The following is a 17,659-nucleotide window of genomic DNA, read 5'->3' on the forward strand; positions in this document are numbered from 1 at the left end:
ATTGTTGAAAAGGACTTTGGTCATTATTTTCAGCTGCTTTGAGGTACTGAAGCTCAGATGTGTTGTTCCGCACTCATGTTAGAGTGATACTATCATGGGTTTACATCTCTACAGTGTCTTCTTTGAATTGCAAATAAATGGAAAGTTATGGAAATTCACTTATAATGTATTTCAAACCGAAAACCTCAAGTCCCCAAAACCATAGCCTGAAATTCTGGAAAATCTTTACAGTTACTTAACGTTGACCATATAATTCAGATTACTGTGTTTTTGACTTCTGTCTAATTTCCATTGTTTTTTCAAGTGCCCCAAAAACATGCAAAACCACTCGATTTAGGTGCTTTCAGAGATTACTTGAGTTGAAATTCTCTGCAGAACTAAACTTATAGACTTATGAACTAAACTTTAATGATTTGAAGGAAAGAGAACTCGCCACGTCTTAACCTTATGTCAAAGTTATGGCAGGTGGAAACAAAACACAGAATTCCCTGTGGTTCAGCTCCCAAGGCTCTAGAGACATCAAACAGATTTCACTTGGGTTCCCAGGAGACTGGAGACACTATTGCATATCTTCTTCCCTGCCATGCGCGGGTTTTTGCAAGAATAATTTTTCCCCCCAAAAAAGAAGGCTCATCAGTAGGCCTCAGTGGTCCACTGCAGAAACCTTACTGAAGAACCTAGTTGATACATCGCAACAATTCATGGAAGATGGAGGGTGAGATTAACAGAGCAGACTCTCAAAGCCCCAGAGACCGACATATTTAGATATCAACTCCCAAACAGTAAGATCTTTGGAGAGCTTATCAAAAAGCCCAACATTGAAAGTACATTAAAAGATTTGAATGTGAGAGCATCACGTCTCAGAAAAAATAGATTTGCATAATTGAAAGTTTACATTGACACCTAACATTGACCTTTTAATCCAGAATCCAGCCTTGATTTTTGCGACAGCCTATCTGTGAGCGATCTACACCTTTGAATTCAGGAGCTTGTAAAAGTTATCAAGACACGACTGGGCTGCACACAGCTGTTGTGAGCTTATTTGATGTAAATTGATGCAGTTTCCCATTCTTTATAAACATATAGACTATAATATCTGTAGAACAGGATTAACAACTGTTTTAAAAGAATTTTCTTTTCATCAGTTAGTTAAGAGGAACGTATTTTCCAGTGGGGTTGGATAAAAATTTCTTATGGCACCAAAAATTCAAAAAATTGAGGAAAAACAATTTATATAGCTTCCGATTTCAAATTGAAATGATACAAACGATACTAATAAAAATCAAAATACTAGCACAAGCAGTAAGATTTGATGTCAAAAATAATAACAAAGGATTGTCCTATACAAATAAAAGATGCTTATCATTATGCAGACACAAACAATTTGAACCATGAACACTCCTTTCAGATATATATTTTTTTTAACAGTGTTTTCTGTCGGCTGCATGGATGAACATTTGTAAAATGCCACTGTCTGTGTCCAGAAATGTTTCCTATGGTGATCTCCATTTGTCAGTGTCAGCGATGGATTCTAGGAAGACCGTGACTGACTTTTTGTTACGGCTTACACTCAGACTGCTTCCTCCACCACGTTGTTAGAATGCGGATATAACAGAATGACATTGAAAATGGTGTTTCTTGCAGTTCCGATTGTGCCATCCAAATCTGTTAAAACAGTTTTTGGAAAGAACAGTGTCATTCAGAATCATCAGCATTTCCAAAAGTTCTGATGAACTTCTACAAATAAATTTGTGTTGGATTGTACAGATAGGTGTGGAACACAGCAAAGCGGAGTAATTCAATGTCCTCGCTTAATCGCATGAGAGTATTTTAAAGCAATTTCTATAAAAAAGACGAATGTCTGTCAGAGAGCGAGGTGGTATGAATGCCCCGTGAGTTATTTGAAGGTTTTCATTTCTTGATTTAACTCATGTGTGGATGTGATTAAAGGTGCGCATCAAACTACAAAACCTGCTTTCCTTTCTTAGGCCATTCATCATCTGTAGACATTTAGTTTCAGTGTAGTGCCAGTCATTAAATCCATGGCTCCCCGGCAGCCAATTCCTAAATCTAAGAGCCTTTTTACTGAGCCACGTCTAATTGTGGGGACAGTTGTGTGTTAAGGCCTGTGGGACAGGGGTGACCTTAAAGAGGATGGGTATGTGTTAGAAGGAGACAGAGTGAGAGTGTGTATGTGTGTTTAGGGGGGTGTCACTGAGTACACGCCTGTCTGTCTACATAGGAAAAGGCATTGATCACCAATGACACATTGAGGGCCTGACGCCACAGCACACCTATAACTCTGATAGGGAGGCATGCTTCTTTAAAAGGTCAGCCAAACCAATAAAGCATCAAGTTTATGCTGTGCAAAGATTTGGGCTCAAGTGTTTCTCAGAACCTCCTTCAAAACCAATGAGACAGCTGGAATCTTGTGAGTTTCGCAAGATCACAATCGCAAGGAAATTGATCTTGTCAGGCTTCAAGCTAAGTGTCTGATCCTGAGTTGATCAGACCAAGTCAGCATCTTAGGAGGAAACATTGGCAGCTGTGCCGAGAGACTTGCAGACTACAAGTAACCATAACTTTAATCTAACCTTACTCTAAGATTATCATTAAATGAATTTAACCGCAATCCCAACCTAACCTTGTAACAGTGAAGTGGGCATGTCATGTTTTGTAGTGGCTGTGCTGTGCATCTGCAGGCAGACCAACTTGGCTTTTTAAGTGTGATTGTTTAGGAGATTAGTGTAACCGCTTCTATAGCATGTGTGTTGTCAAAAGTGGAGATTATCTTAATTAAGAGAAGAGCAAAGAATGCAAGCCAAGTGCTTTCTATCTTTCAAAGATCTTTAGAGAGCAGGATGTTGTGTTTCCTCTTTGATGCTCTCTTACTTCCTCATATGATTCAGTAATGTGATCTAAAATGTCATGATAGGGAGACACTCACCAAATCACCTGCCAAGTATGTTTTTTTTTTTTTAAAGTATTTGCCCTTGACAACATCATCTCAGAATGTTTGTGAAAGAAACCATCTGTCAAATTAGGTTATTTAAAAGCTGAAAGTAGGCTAACACTATGCACATATGATTAAACTTCAGCCTAAAAATCCAATTTTTATAGACTTCTTACTGTATCTGGTCATTTCGCCTAACAACAGTGGGGTTAGTTGGCATATAAATCTCCTAAAGGGCAAAATATGGCAAGGAATAGACTTCACTGAATATTCAAGTGGAGATAATGTTTTATTTTTTTGGATGATACTTATTTTTACCTTTCCTCTTTCCTTCTCTTGTTATATCATGTATCTTGTCATATCTTCCATCTGTGTACTGTCATGTCCCTACCATGCAAAAGTACACCAATAGCAGCAGTCCTAGCTTGAGACACGATTTTCCTCTCTGCTTTCCCATATGACCCATCAGGAGCCCTCAGCAGTGATCTATATACCCGCATATGCTCTTCTTAAGGGACGGTGTTTCTGTGCACCTGTGTGCAGATTGTACGTGATTGCACATGCTCCTTTTGTCACATGAAAACAGGCTGTGTGTTTGTGTGTACGCGTGTGCATTTTGGATCCCCTTCTGGCTGCCTCTGCTCTCTGCCCACTAGATAACTGTGCTGAGAAGCAGTGCCAAAAAGCGTCAAATCACAACTGTCATCAGAAAAAAAGAGCTTTTGTAAGAAATCAGGTGAAAATAATGCAGCTGGCAACATGAAATTGTTCTGATACAGACATGTTACCTACATTTACATTTTTGATGTCATTCAAATATAGATGAATCAGATTTTCTGTAAAAAAAAAAAAAAAAAAAAAGGAAAGTCGAGGATGAAAATGAGCACCTGTCTTCAGAACTAATGTTTTTTTTATACCTTCGTCTGTTTTCACACTGAATGTTTAGCGAGGCTTTTGTAATACTGCCTAACTGTGAATATATTTAGCAGAAAAAGAAGAGTAAAAACAAAATTCCTTAATGTTGTAATGTTGTCATTTTAAGCATCTGACTGGTTTATCTTCAGCACAGTACAGCACGCAGACCTCATCGTGATGTTCTGGTTATAGCCGTGTTTTTGTCTTTTTGCAGAGCACAGAGACAAGTCCTGCCAGCAGCCTTCAGTCTCTACCCATCAGCCCTTGCAGTGAAAAATCTCTTCCGTTTAAGGTAACACGGAGCAGTCTGTTTTATACTAAATTTAGCTATTTGTTCAGTGAGAACGGCTGTATTACAAGCATCAAATTTACAGATGCATTAAAAGTGTGAGGCAATGAAAAATATTAATAAAAATGTCCTCCCAGCTTTATATCTTACAAAAACAGAGCTTATGCTTTCACTTAATACATGCACAGTAAAGTTGTAGTGCTCACTTGTTATTCTTTTTCCATAGCCAACCCTTCACTTCAATTAGCCAGCTAGTTTAATTAAAAGAACACAGCAGGCTCGGTGTGATCAAAAATATAAAACTGAATCTTCCTTTGATCCATGTGTCTCGTTCAGTTTTACCCATATCAGAACAATTAACACTTTTTTTTCACATCAGCTTTTAATGAATCACGAAAAGATCAAATAGGAAGAAAGAGAGCAGAGCAGCAAGGAAGGCAGAGTGAAGGAGAGAGAGAGAAAGAGTTGGAAAAAGGATGATTAAAAGCAGGAGAGTTGCAGATATAGAATGGGAGAGGGGCAACGTGTTTTGATTGTCTTGACAGGCTCCAGATGCCCTCTGTCAACCTTGTCCATCCCAGCCGTGCGATCTGGATGAGATTTATTAATCTCTGTAGGGAGCATGTGCATCATTGCTCAAGTGCATGCTTGTGTGTGAGCGGGATTTAAGTTTGCCATGGGAGGTCTTTTGTCGAGCTTTCCCCCTGGATTTAGTTGGGTCACATCAGAGGTCTTGTTAGCCTGTTGGAGGAGGGAGGCGTAGTAGAGCCATCAGCTCTGTGGTTCTCATCTTTGATGTGTGTGTGTGTTTTTTTTTTAACTGCAACATAATGAAGTTCCCCTTACATACATGAATGTACACACTGGTAAAGGTCTTTTAAAATACAGTCTAGTGATACTTACCCACAAAATACTGACACACTGCCAACAAATACTGCGTTTGGTTGTCACTAAGGGCACCTGTATGTGTGCACCACTTAATCTTAGGGCTGTATATAGACTTTGTGTTTGTATAGTTGTCACAGCGTGTTAGTGTTTCACAAAGAGTGGATGTTTGTGTGAGTGTATGCCCTCTTTATTGACCTACATGCTGTATCAGTGGCAGCTGGACGATAAGGAAAAATTTAAAATGTAGGATGGGACACTGCATGCTGACAGCAGCTCTGGCTGAAAAGTACAGATGGACAGACAGGGAACATGGACCCATTGAAAAGAAGGGATCAAATGGGGTAGAAAAGAGTAGGAAATGGTTTCAGTAAACTATCCAAAACAGACTTGGAGACAGGCAATTGACTATAATCAAAAGATTATTTGACTGGACAGGGGAAACCTGAAATTTCTTTTTGGGGGTAATTTTATCTGATGTGACAGTGGATGTTGAGGAGGCAGAGAAGAATGTCACAAATGTCACTGGATTGAATTGAACCGTGGACATTTGGATTATGTGACATGTACTTTAACCATCTGGCTTAGGCTTTCAATCCTAAAAGCTGTAATTTCCCGTCTGTGGAAAAAGGTTGGAGTGCTACTATGTACAGATCAATCAGAGTACTGTAGATTTGTGTTAGAATGTCTACGTTTGATTTTATCTCGACTTTGGAAGTGTGTATCGTGCCTCAGTTAAAAACAGAACATTTCCAGTTAATCCCAGTTTTTCATCAAGAGGAATGGATATTTACACTTTTTTGGACCATTCTCTGCAAAACCAAGAGATGGTTGTGTGGGAAGATCCCATTGGATCGGTAATAGACCAACAACTATAGCACATTCAAAGCCCCTTAAATCACCTTTCTTCCCCATTGTGATGCTGGGTTTGAAGTCCAGCATCTCTACATCCCTAAATGCACTAAGTTGCTGGCAGGTGATCGGCTGATTAGATAAGTGCGTTTATGAGCAGTTGAACAGGTGTACTTAATGAAGTGGCCACGAGCATGTGTGTATAGATTGGGAGAGAGCCAAAGAGAGAGATGAAACACTCATTCAGCAGATCTTCTGTGCTTGTCATCAGATGAGGAGAGTTTTCTTAAAGGAGGAAAGGGTCACGATCGATAGAGATAAAAACAAATCGGGGAGAAAGCAGCAAGAATTGCAGGAAATGAGTTTAACTTGAAGATGGGACAGAGGTAGATGATTGAGAGAAGTGTATATATAGGAGAGAGGTAGGTGGTAAAGGCTGAGCTTTTCACAGAGCTAGATGAATTGAAAACAACATAAATACAGAGAGGGTATATCGCCTGAGTAGAAGCTTCATATGAGGAAAAAGTTTCAATGTTGAGAAAAGGACATTGTATTTCTTACTTTGGGACAGACTGAAGAAAAGAGATGAGGGAGAAAAGCTGCTGGGAAAAGTGTGGGAGCTATAGCTGAAGTGTAGCCATTCAAGAGCAAAGCATTCGGTTTGATGACATTAACTTGATAAGGAAAAGGGGAGGAAATAAACACCGGAGTGCAAGAGGTGGAGGCGAGACCAAGCGATGAATGAGAGATAGAGAAGAAGCCGGTGTTTGAGAAATACTGCGTGAAGATGGAAGAAGAACAAGAGGGAGGGCTGAGAAGAAGAGAATTTGCCCTGGCACTCTAGAAAACGACTCGGCATGTGTAAAAATAATCTACGGTATCCACCTGAGAGGCTGCAGTGTCACAGTGCGACCTAGTTTAATTTAGACCCAATGCATATGACATGATTTTTACCAGATTTTGTCCCAGTTAAAGTATTCTACTGTATCTTAGAAGAAAGTAGCAGAAAAAAGAAATCACGCTAGAGTTGCTGCTAGAGGTGTACTCCACCAGTGTGTTCATTAAAGAAAAAAATGTCAAGGGCAGCAAGTTTTGCACCTGATGAAATGTTGTTTTGTGTACACTCACCTTTGCTTCAGCAGCACGGTGAACTTCTTTTTATAGTGGAACACTTATCATCATGTCAGAGGCAGCGTAATTAGAAATTAATAATGCATAATTCTGATGACTGTGAATTTATAATTACCGACTTTTCCCCACAGTGATGCCCTAATCACTGCGAGAGGGTTAAAAGGATGCATGCTTTGAGGAAAGCACGGAGATATGCGGCTATGTGCGTTATACACACCTTTCTGACACAGACAACACGCAGCTATATCGAGGTGCACAAAATGTGATTTCTTTAAGCCACAGCACAGAACAGACTGCCACTCTCATCTCCCCGTTTCATCCTTTGTCTCGTTTTTGAATCTCTCTTTCCAGATAACCTTTTATCTCTGTTACACTACGTGAGAAACTTCGCGTTTAGTAATTGTTGTGAGGCTCAGGCATCAAATTCCACTTTTTTTTCTTCTTCAAATTTTGCTCCTCTGCATCAGTGGTCCTGTGATATGAGTTCTCGGGTTAAAATCAAAACCGTTATTAGTGAAATTGTAACTCGCCTTTTTACATCTCAAATTATTCATTACGTTTTAGCTCAGTGCGGGGTGCTGTCAGAAAAAAAATACAAATTAGACCATTCTACTGTGTGCTATGATAAAGCCTGAAAAGTTTGCCACCCTGCCCCTGGGCTACCTTAGAACTAGACAGCTGTGTTTCTGATTCCATGACACCTGCTGATAGGAGGAAACCATGGCTCATTATTTGTGATTTGCTAATAGGGTCAGAGATCGAGAAGTGATATTTTAGAGACAGCTTTAAACCTCGGAAGTACAGATACTGTATATATTATATTATTTCTATCACCACAGCACTCAACTTTTGGACTGCACAGGAAAACATTTTAATGATTTGAAAATTTCCCTACAAGCCAAATGTTTTCTTTCAGCTTTAATGGATGTGGAGTTCTTACTTTACACAGATATGAACTCACTGGATGCTTTATTAGCCAAACCTTGCTAGTACAGCGTTGGACCCCCTTTTGTCCTCAAAACTGACTTAATGATTTGTGGCACTGATTCAACAAGGTGCTCGAAACATTGCACAGAGATTCTGGTGCATATTGACACAATAGCATCAAACAGTTGCTTCATCCATGATGTGAATCTCCCCTTCTGGTACTCTGTTGGACTGACATCACAGTCATGTTCAAGACACCAGTTTGAGATGATCTGAGCTTTGAGACATGCTTAGCTATCGGGCTGGAATAAGCCATCGATACTGGGGAACAGTGTGATTGTAAAGGGGAGGATATGATCAGCAACAGTTCTCAGGTAGACTGGGACATTTAAACAGTCCTTGCTTGGTACTAAGAGGCCTAAAGTGTGCCAAGACAGTATCCCCTACACCATTACACCACCACAAGCCTGAACCGTTGATACAGGCAAGATGGATCCATCCTTTTCCATGTTGTTTTCTGCCAAATTCTGAGCCTACCATCTGAAAGTTGAAATAGAACTTGAGACTCATCAGACCAGGCAACATATTTCAAATCCTCTGTGGGCAGTTTTTGTGAGTCCGTGTAAATTAAAGCCTCAGTTTTCTATTCTTAGCTGACAGGAGGGACACATGGTGTAGTCTTCTACTGCTGTAGCCCATCTGCTACAAGACTCAACATGATGTGCGTTTAGAGATGCTTTTCATACCTTGGTTTTAACAAGTCGTTAGTTTAGTCGCCTTCCTATTAGTGTGAAGCAGTTTGGCCAGTCTTCCTGCCGTATGGCATCAAAATGGCTTTTTACCCCAGAGAAAAGCTTCTTGCTGGATGGTCTTTTTTGGGCTATTCTCTGTAAACCCTAGAGATGATCGTGTGGGAAAATTCTCAGTGGAACAGCCGTTTCTGAATTACTTAGACGAGTCCATGCAAAATTCAAAGTTAAATCACCTTTCTTCTCTATTCTGATTCGTTCAGCTTGGTTTGAATATCAGGAGGTTGTCTTGATCATGTCCCAAAGCCTAAGTGCATTAAGTTTCTACCACGTGTTTGGCTTGTTAAAGACAGCATGAACAAGCAGTCGATCCGGTGTAGTGAGTATATTTACAACCCCTGAACCATGTACCGGTACTGGTCCATGAGTCGTTTGGTGCCGGGCTGCGAGAGTTGAGGCTCGCGTGTGAAATTTATGGGTTTCAGTGTTTTTAGTGTTTTTATCTATTAAAATTTTTTTTTTTTATAACTCTGATTCCCTGGGTCTTTTTTGGTACTGGTACTGGTTTTATTTTGATGTATTCATCCACAACACCTTAAAGGCCGGTCCGTGAAAATATTGTCGGACATAAACCGGTCCATGGCGCAAAAAAGGTTGGAGACTCCTGTTTTAGATGTCTACTAAGCACATTTCTTGTCTTTTTTCAGACTTGGATTTAGTTAACTTTTTTATGTTGCTATTTGTTGTGAAGCACTTTGTGATCCTTGTCTTGAAAGGTGCTATATAAATAAAATTTGACTTTACTTTACAGATATATCCATTGTGTATGGGCGTGTCCAGAGCCACTTAAATCTATTTTAAAAGCTACTGACATTATGGTGACCTGCTATTGACAGTTAATTTAATTTGAAAAGACAGCTGACCGAGGTCAGAGTAACCTGTTATCCTTTCTTGATAAGACTTGATAATGTGATGCAGATCACACATTTTGAATCACCTCTTCTCTGTTTTTAACTTAACCTCCTAGGACCTGGCCTCCACATATGTGGACATCACATTTGGGGTTATTTAGACCAAAATACTCAATTTTGCTCTACAAGGAACTGTCCACTCATGAGGACATTATGCTGCTACTGTTCTATCAAAATTTTAAATGAATATCCTCATATGTGGCTCTCATTTTTCTCAGAAACAAAAATTAGGCCAAAAAAAAAAAATCTGGTAATTCTTTGTTTTTACATTCATCAGGTCCCAATGTGCCCAAATATAAAAGGGAAATTAAAAATGCATGCCGTGGAGGAGTTCGGGTGTTAGGAGGTTAAACGGAAAAGTTCACAACAAAATCAAATCTACATATTTTTCATCTAATCTGTAGGGCTGTTGATATAAGCTTTTTCTCTTGCCCTTTTCAATGTGCATAAATAAGCTATTAATATAGTTACCAAGGCAGACATAAAGTAGATAAACAGAGACAGCCAGCAGATAGAAATGAAGATGGATTCAGATACAGGGTGAATATTAAATACGTGAGGCAAGCAACTTTATGCTGGATCAGTTTGCACATTTGTCTTTGTGATATCATTTTTTTTTTTTTTTTTTTTGGTGACGAAATGAAAAGTGAGGTTGGACAAACTGTACTGGACTCTCCAAGAAGCCATATGTGAGATGCCTGAATTATATTTGGTCTTGGTACACTGTGCCATATCACTTTTATAGACCGTTCATTTGTGTTGAGGAGTCCACATTGTGCTGCATGTCTTTGTCGCTTTTTTCTCGGGGGGCTTCCACACAGCGTAGCTAAGTACACAGTTTTTATGCAAATGATTTACCAACAGAAAGCATTCGATATGTGGACATAAATCATGGAGTCTTAAGCTGGCATTCAGTGTACTTAATTTTGTAATTTTTCAGCTGTGACCATATCAGACTCTCAAAATGTGATCAGAACTTCCACAGATGTACTTTTTAGTAAGAAACAAGGAGTCATTTGCGTAATTAAGATTTATTTTAAAAACTTGCATGGATGTAATATGTATAAAGGAAAGAATTTTTCCTTTTTCATCCTGTTTAACCTTCAGGTTTAAAATGATAAAACCAAATGTTCAGTCCATCTCTCACGAGAAATCGCGTGTATCTCAGAGACTACATCTCGGCTTTTGAGTGATAGATTCACAATTTAGTTCATGTCTTTCTTTGTGATGACACATTAGGCTTTCTCCATGCGTTACCTGCATCAAGAAGTCGGTTTGTGACTGAGACTCCATTTAAAGAATCCATTTAAAGCTAAAGGGTGGCTGAGCATTTGAAACAGCTGCCGAGAATACGGGAAGTGCCTCCCTGCGGGTTTAAGATTTATGGACGCTTCTGAAACGTTTAAGTCAAATCAGATTAGCTGTTATTGTTTTGTGTTTTGTTTTTGTCTGTACTAAAAGCAAAGTTTAATAAATTAGGGTTTCTGAGTCCCTTCCCAACATGTGTATGCTGCAGTGCTGCTAAAAGTAAAATTGTCCGGGAGACCCTCTAACTGTGGTGCGATTGTAAGACTCCAGGTGTGGTCAATTATTATTATTACATTTGACATTTTAGCTAGTTTAATTCTCCAACACTCATAGTTAAAGTGCAAGGTTAGGGTTAAATGCTGGATAAATTGGTATAAAGATAACACGGAGAAGGCATTTTGTCATGTTGTTCTTGCTTACACCCATTTCATCAATATCAAGAAAAATCCAATTTGTTAAAGAAATTGAAGAAAATTGGATGTTGACTAATTGACAAACAACCAGCACATTTTCTCAATGATGTTTCCCAAAAAAAAAAGAAGAAAAAAGTTGAATCATTTCTCGTAACAAGAGGAATAAAATTCATCCCCATACCCTCTTCAAATGACTGCTGATTACATGCATAGAGAGCCTCAAACGCTTTACAAAATCACATCTCTTTGCAAAAGTGGATGCACTCCAATGATTTTGATCAGATTTAGCCCCACTGAGGCTGTTCTGTTCACATTAGAAATAAATTTGTATGCCCCACTTTTCTGCCATGGGTTCTCCATTCTATTCTGCCTTGAAAAATTGGTTTGAATGCCACCTGATGGGTGACTGAATGCACTTTATGGCGCTTCTTTCAGCGAGCAGAATAAAATTTCTCATTTTAGCTTTAAATGTGTTCATCACATTGAGATCTTATTTGTATGTGCACTGCCCTGGCATTGCTTGGCTCTGCATGTCCAGGGGCCGTGGATAAAAATTGCATTGCATTGTAATTCCTCAGGGATTAATGCAATATTTCTGTTCAAGTAAAGCTGAGGTCTGCCTTCCAGTAGAAGTACAGAGAAGAATTGTGACAACTGTATAACTGTTCAAAAATGACCAAACCAAACTATAAAGGTAGTAGATACAAATTGGATGATTTGATCAACCAAACATATGGCCTGTATGAACTATGCCATGCCATCACCTTCACCACACCAAGACATAAAATGAAAATACATTTTTTTTTTGTTTTACTATAAAGAAGTTTAAAAGGGGAATAAAGAAACAGGAAGATAATATTGCATAAACATATTTCACATGTTCAGCCAATAGCCATCCACTTATGTCCACGAATTATTGTAGACTAAATCAATTTATTGCTGCATTTATAAGTGCAATATACACTTACCAGACATTTTATTAGGTACATTTTGCCAGTACTGGGTTGGACCCCTTTTGTCTTAAGAAATGCATTCATTCTAGTGGCTTATAATCAACAATGTGATGAAAACATTCTTCAGAGATCTTGGTTCAGTAAAGTGTCCCTGGATTTAATCATAAGCCTGTTCTCATCAATAACTCCTTTCTTCTGTTTATACTCGCAAGGTGTTTTTTGTCCTGTAAAGAAACCCATTAGGTCAATAAAGCATTGGATTTAGTCTCAACACTGACGTCACCACGACGATAGCATCGCACAGTTGCTGCAGATTTGTCTGCTGCACATCTGCGATGCAAATTTCCTGTTCCACTTCATCCCTTGGATTGTATATTGAATTCAGATCTGGTGACTGTGCTGGCCATTTGAGTACGGACATGACACATTAAATACATTTGAATATCAAACCATCTTTTCAGCCTGTCATGTCTGTTGTTACACTCATTCATGGCCTGAACTGAAAAGGCAGATCTTCTTAGAGGAACTCTCCACGCGCGTTTGACTTTAATGCTCTGGTCACCTCTTTGCGAGCAGAGCATTCTACGGCTCTTTTCAGCGGTTAAGATGCAATATCGTGAGAGTTTTGAAACAGATTATATTAAGCTGCTGTATTTCTTTATCACTCGCTTTATCTTTCTCTAACATACCCTCTCGCATGTCTTTCTTCAGTTTATACTCCTAAGGTGTTTTCTGGGTCGTAAACAAACCGACGAAGTCAATAAAGTGTCCCTGGATTTAGTCATTAGCCTGTTCTCAGCATTTCATATAACTACTCTTATACATGCACTTTTAAAAGCTGCAGATAAGCCACATAGAAATGCACACACAAGACAATGAGGGATACCAACTGTGCCGTTGTAGCCAGACAGCTCATTTAGTGCAGCCTTCAGTCCTGTTCGGGTGAGATTAATTTTAGAGGCTGACTAATGTAGTAATTGTCACAGCATGTTAGTGATTTTTCAGTCCCATCCAAATCTCATGTTAGTAATTTGTGTGTGTGTGTATGTGTGTTCTTTAGTAGGAAAATAATATCCTTATTATCTATAAATACTGTTATCTCCCCTGCAAAGGCAGGGAAACAGAGTGCATTCTGATTTAACACCACTGGGTTTTGTTTTTGTTAATTGTTTTTCTATTTCCTGGTGGAAAATGTATTCTTTTATAGGTTTTATTACCGTGGAAGCACTTAGTGAAGCTTTTAGTTATGTCCTCCTTGACCATTATCGTGTGCCAAGGTAAGGGCCCCTGCATACACTTCAACATCAATTAGACTTGCAAAATAAAGAAGCCGTTAAAAAATAAAAACCACCTTAAAAACTTTGCAGACAGTGTGAAACCTTCTCACCACCTCTGTAACTGTAAGCTTAGATCAAACAACATCTGATTTCCCCCCACTTTGCTTAATTGCCAAAATTGGTGGGACTCAACCTCTCATGATTGGCCAAGTTTTTATAATTGAAGAAGCAAGAATGCTGTGAAATTTCTTTTTGTTTTGTTTTGTTCACCACAATTTCTGGCACTTTTCAATGGGAAACACCTCAAGGGAACACCGTGAATGGTTACCTGAAAAGATTAACAGCATTTGGTACGATCCTTTTGTTTAAAGATTTATCACATTTCAATAGTTTTAGTTTTTTTTCCCTTTTACTATTATTTTCCTTTTATATTTTCTTTAATTTTGTTTTAGCAGCCTAGTCTTCTCCCTCCTTATGCCCTCACGTACATCCACTGACACATACATCACCCATCTACATACAACACCTTGCGTACATCATAATATCCTTAACTTTATTCACTGTGCAACAGCACAAATTGTGCTTAGTCTGGCACTTCTACCATTGCTAGTTCAGTTTTGTGTTATAGCCAATCAGAAAAACAGACTGGCTAAGATAACATGCCAGTTTTTTCTTTTCTGCACTACTGCAAGAATATTATCTGGATGTCGAAACAAAACATTACATAGTAAACTTTATATTAACATTAAATTATTTCCCTTTTTAAAGATATGGTGTTGAAAATTCCTTTATATTACCCTGAACCAGAAATTATTGCCAGAAAACCATAAACCATGAAGCCAAAACAATCAGATATTATACATACTTTAAAAAAACTTTATAGACGACACTGATACAGCACACTCATTCATTTATTTTTAAAATGTCTGTCAGCCAAAAATCAATCCATCCATCCATCTAGCTTCCCCTTGATTAAGTCACAATTGTCTCAAAGGGTCAACCAAAGCTACTGAATGAATAAGTGTCAACATGTACAATACAAAACTTTGTACTCTACAGTGATCAGGCAGATTACAACCTCCTCATGGTTTACACGTAAAGGGTGAGAAAGTTGAATCTTTACAGTTTCACAATCCTTTTTCTCACACAGACTCAGACTTACAGAAATATTTTTTTCTAGCCCTCGATCCCCGGGGGTGTTCTGTACTGATTCACCGTACAGGTTCCATATTTACTTCTCTGAATTTTGAAGTGACTTGAAGAAAATTGTCAGGCTCGATGGGTCTTTTTTGCATCACAGAGGTCATTTAAAGGACGACGATGTAGCTATATGGTTCCCTGTGGTCTCCCTCTGACTCTGCGTGTCCTTTAGCTAGATGGCTCCCTGTGGTTTCAGACCATCATGCTCAGCCTCGGGGCCTCTCTGTCCTCTCCTCTATCAATGTCCCCCTTTTCTCACATTTCCCCCTCATTTTCCTCCTGTTATCTTGCCCCTCGTTTCCTCTTCTGCTTTTATGTCCTTGAAGAGGTAATGACAATCTGCCTGTCATTTTGCACTCTCTATCTTATTGCTCGTTTCCTCCCACTTCCTTATCCCCTTTCTCTTGTTCCCTCTCTCTTCACATTGCGTCGCTCTTTGTCCACATTTTAACTAACTGCCTGTTGCAGACTTAACTTGAATATTTTTAGCGAAGACTGTTGTGCCTTATATCTTATTTCTGACTTCCCCATGAGCCATCCTCTCAAAGCTCTCTGTTGACTGCAGGCAGGGTCTGAAGATGACTAGGCATTTGAAAACACTGACAGTGAAAAGGAGGCGCCACGCTTACATTTTTGCTTTAAAAAAAAAAGATTCCACGTCAACTAATTTTACGTGACAAAAATTGTTTTTATTTATTTATTTTTTTTTACTTTTGCACTGGATAAATGAGACTAACACTGTTAAATGAGGACAGCGGCACAATTCTAACATAAATATCAACCAGATTTTAATGTAAGACATGTTCGCAACCACTTAGAATTTCTTTTTTTTTGCCCTTAAGCATTTTGTAAATTGTTTTTAAAGGTGCCATAAGAATAAAGTTGTTTTCATTAGTTTAATTATTTTCTATGTCTTCTGGAGCTTCTCTTCGTCTTCCCTGCAAAAAAAAAAAAAACATCCCCTGACAACACAAGGTCAAATAAAAACTGCTGTGTGCTCTGGGGCGCTGCCACAGGACACAACGAGTTTATCGCTGTGATGTAGAGAGAAGAGGAGATCACAGTCGTGCAGGACGCACCGCATGACAACTTTATTACACAAACACAGGGCTCAGCAAGAATCGCAACACTCAACAGACTCATAAGTACATGTGAAAGACCTGCAGATACACACACAGAAACTCTCAGAGAATCACATACAAAGACAAACACACAGAAGCATCCCTGTAATGTACTTTTGGCTGCATGCATTGCTTTGGTGGCTTTATGGTCCCTTAGATAAAACTGTAATGTTAAACATGGTTTGTTGTTTCTTGTGTTCAGGATCCCAGCAGAGAGGAAGCCTTGCTGCAACAACTGAGAGAGAAAGATGAGCTGATTATGAAACTCCAGAGCGAACTGGTAAGATCTTAGTTCTAAAAGTAATTCAAATCATTATGTAGACTTTTGATGATAATGATGCCCGAGTTCCTTCTTTTGCAATGTGGCATGTTTTTTTTTCCCTTTCTTTTTTGCACAAGAAAAAAGTAAAATAAAATGACAGTAAGTGACAGCTTCTAATGAATCCCTTAGTAAATATAAATGAATCCAGTGAGGTGAAATATTTATTTTTCCCTTCCAAAAAATACTCTGTCTTTGTAGGTGATAAGAGAAGCAACTCAAAGTTTGAGACATGGAAGGTTTGCTCATATATTGTGTTTTATCTCTATCACAGTGTCTTTTTCTTCATCTTTGTCTTTTGGAACTTTGATATGAATAATTAAAACAGCTTGAGTGTGTTTGAATTATTTGTTTTAAGGATATAAATTAAAGACAAATTTTCTTTGAAGCACATTTTAAGGGTTCAGACTTTTAAAAGAAATGTTAACTAAAAAAAACAACAAACCAAAACACATGGATTTCAAAGGACTAGAAAGTGTAACTTTTGTTAAAATCGCTTTGTCAGTTTATCATCTTCTTAAGATCTTCTAGAAAAGATTGACCATAAAAGAGAGAGTACATTATGTGAGAATGGTTTTATAGTTGGCTTGAAGTCACAGCATCAACAGCAGAAAGCCTGTCTTCGTTAATGTAAACTGCTCGTTCACGCCAGCTTAATGTAATGACAAAAAATTATTGGGACTCCCGCCAAACGAGAGGTATAAGATGCGAAGCAACGACTTTTCCATTTTAAATGTGCTCACCATTTATTTGAAATATAGAGATGTAAATGCAAAATGTATCGTCTTGACAGTGTTTTCCTTTTTTTTTCCTTCTCGTCCTCTGGAGCGTGATTGTTGGATCATCTGCAGAAATGCCATTAAAATGTCTGCAATTTGTCACCTATTCTGTCGATGTAATGCAATGCAGACATTGTGCCAGGCTTTAGTAGAATAATGTGCCAATGTTGTAGCGGTATTGTAAGAGATGCCAGTCTAACCCAGACTTGAGTCTCATGTGGCATCTGTTTGTTTGATCATTCTCTGGAACATGCGTCTATTCCCCCCCAACTCTTTCTCTCTTTGACTCCCGTCCTTTCGCGTTCTGCCGTTCTGTCAGCAGCACCTATCCCCCTCTCTTCTCTTTCTCACTGTGCTGTTTTCAGCGCTGTGCGCATCTAATGTCGAATTAATGTCAAAATTGAGCAATTTTCAGGCAGCCTGGCTGGCAGGCAGGCAGACAGGCAGTAGGCTACATGTAACGTCAATGTTCCTCTCTGAAATTCGTGTTGATGGGCAGTGTAACAGACTTAACACTCACACATTAAAACACCTTTTTAAGCCTTTTCACATTGCAGCTTCTAAATAAAACACATTTATTCACAGGTCTCTCTTCTGTGCATCAGTGTTTCACACTC

At 38.7% G+C, this 17,659-nt stretch overlaps 1 protein-coding gene across 1 annotated transcript in view; it reads left to right on the forward strand.

Moving 5' to 3' along the window:
• ccser1 (coiled-coil serine-rich protein 1) overlaps positions 1 to 17,659 on the forward strand; it is a 127,440-nt gene that overhangs the window by 51,755 nt on the left and 58,026 nt on the right. The window contains exons 8-9 of the mRNA XM_085294663.1: positions 4,083 to 4,160; positions 16,147 to 16,224. Of these exons, the coding sequence (XP_085150789.1) occupies positions 4,083 to 4,160; positions 16,147 to 16,224 (156 nt within the window). The remainder of the gene's footprint in view (positions 1 to 4,082; positions 4,161 to 16,146; positions 16,225 to 17,659) is intronic.

Source organism: Mchenga conophoros, linkage group LG12, assembly GCF_057382185.1.
Source record: "Mchenga conophoros isolate Kocher_MC1m ecotype Shallow Benthic linkage group LG12, M_conophoros_male_GT1.1, whole genome shotgun sequence".
NCBI lineage: Eukaryota > Metazoa > Chordata > Actinopteri > Cichliformes > Cichlidae > Mchenga > Mchenga conophoros.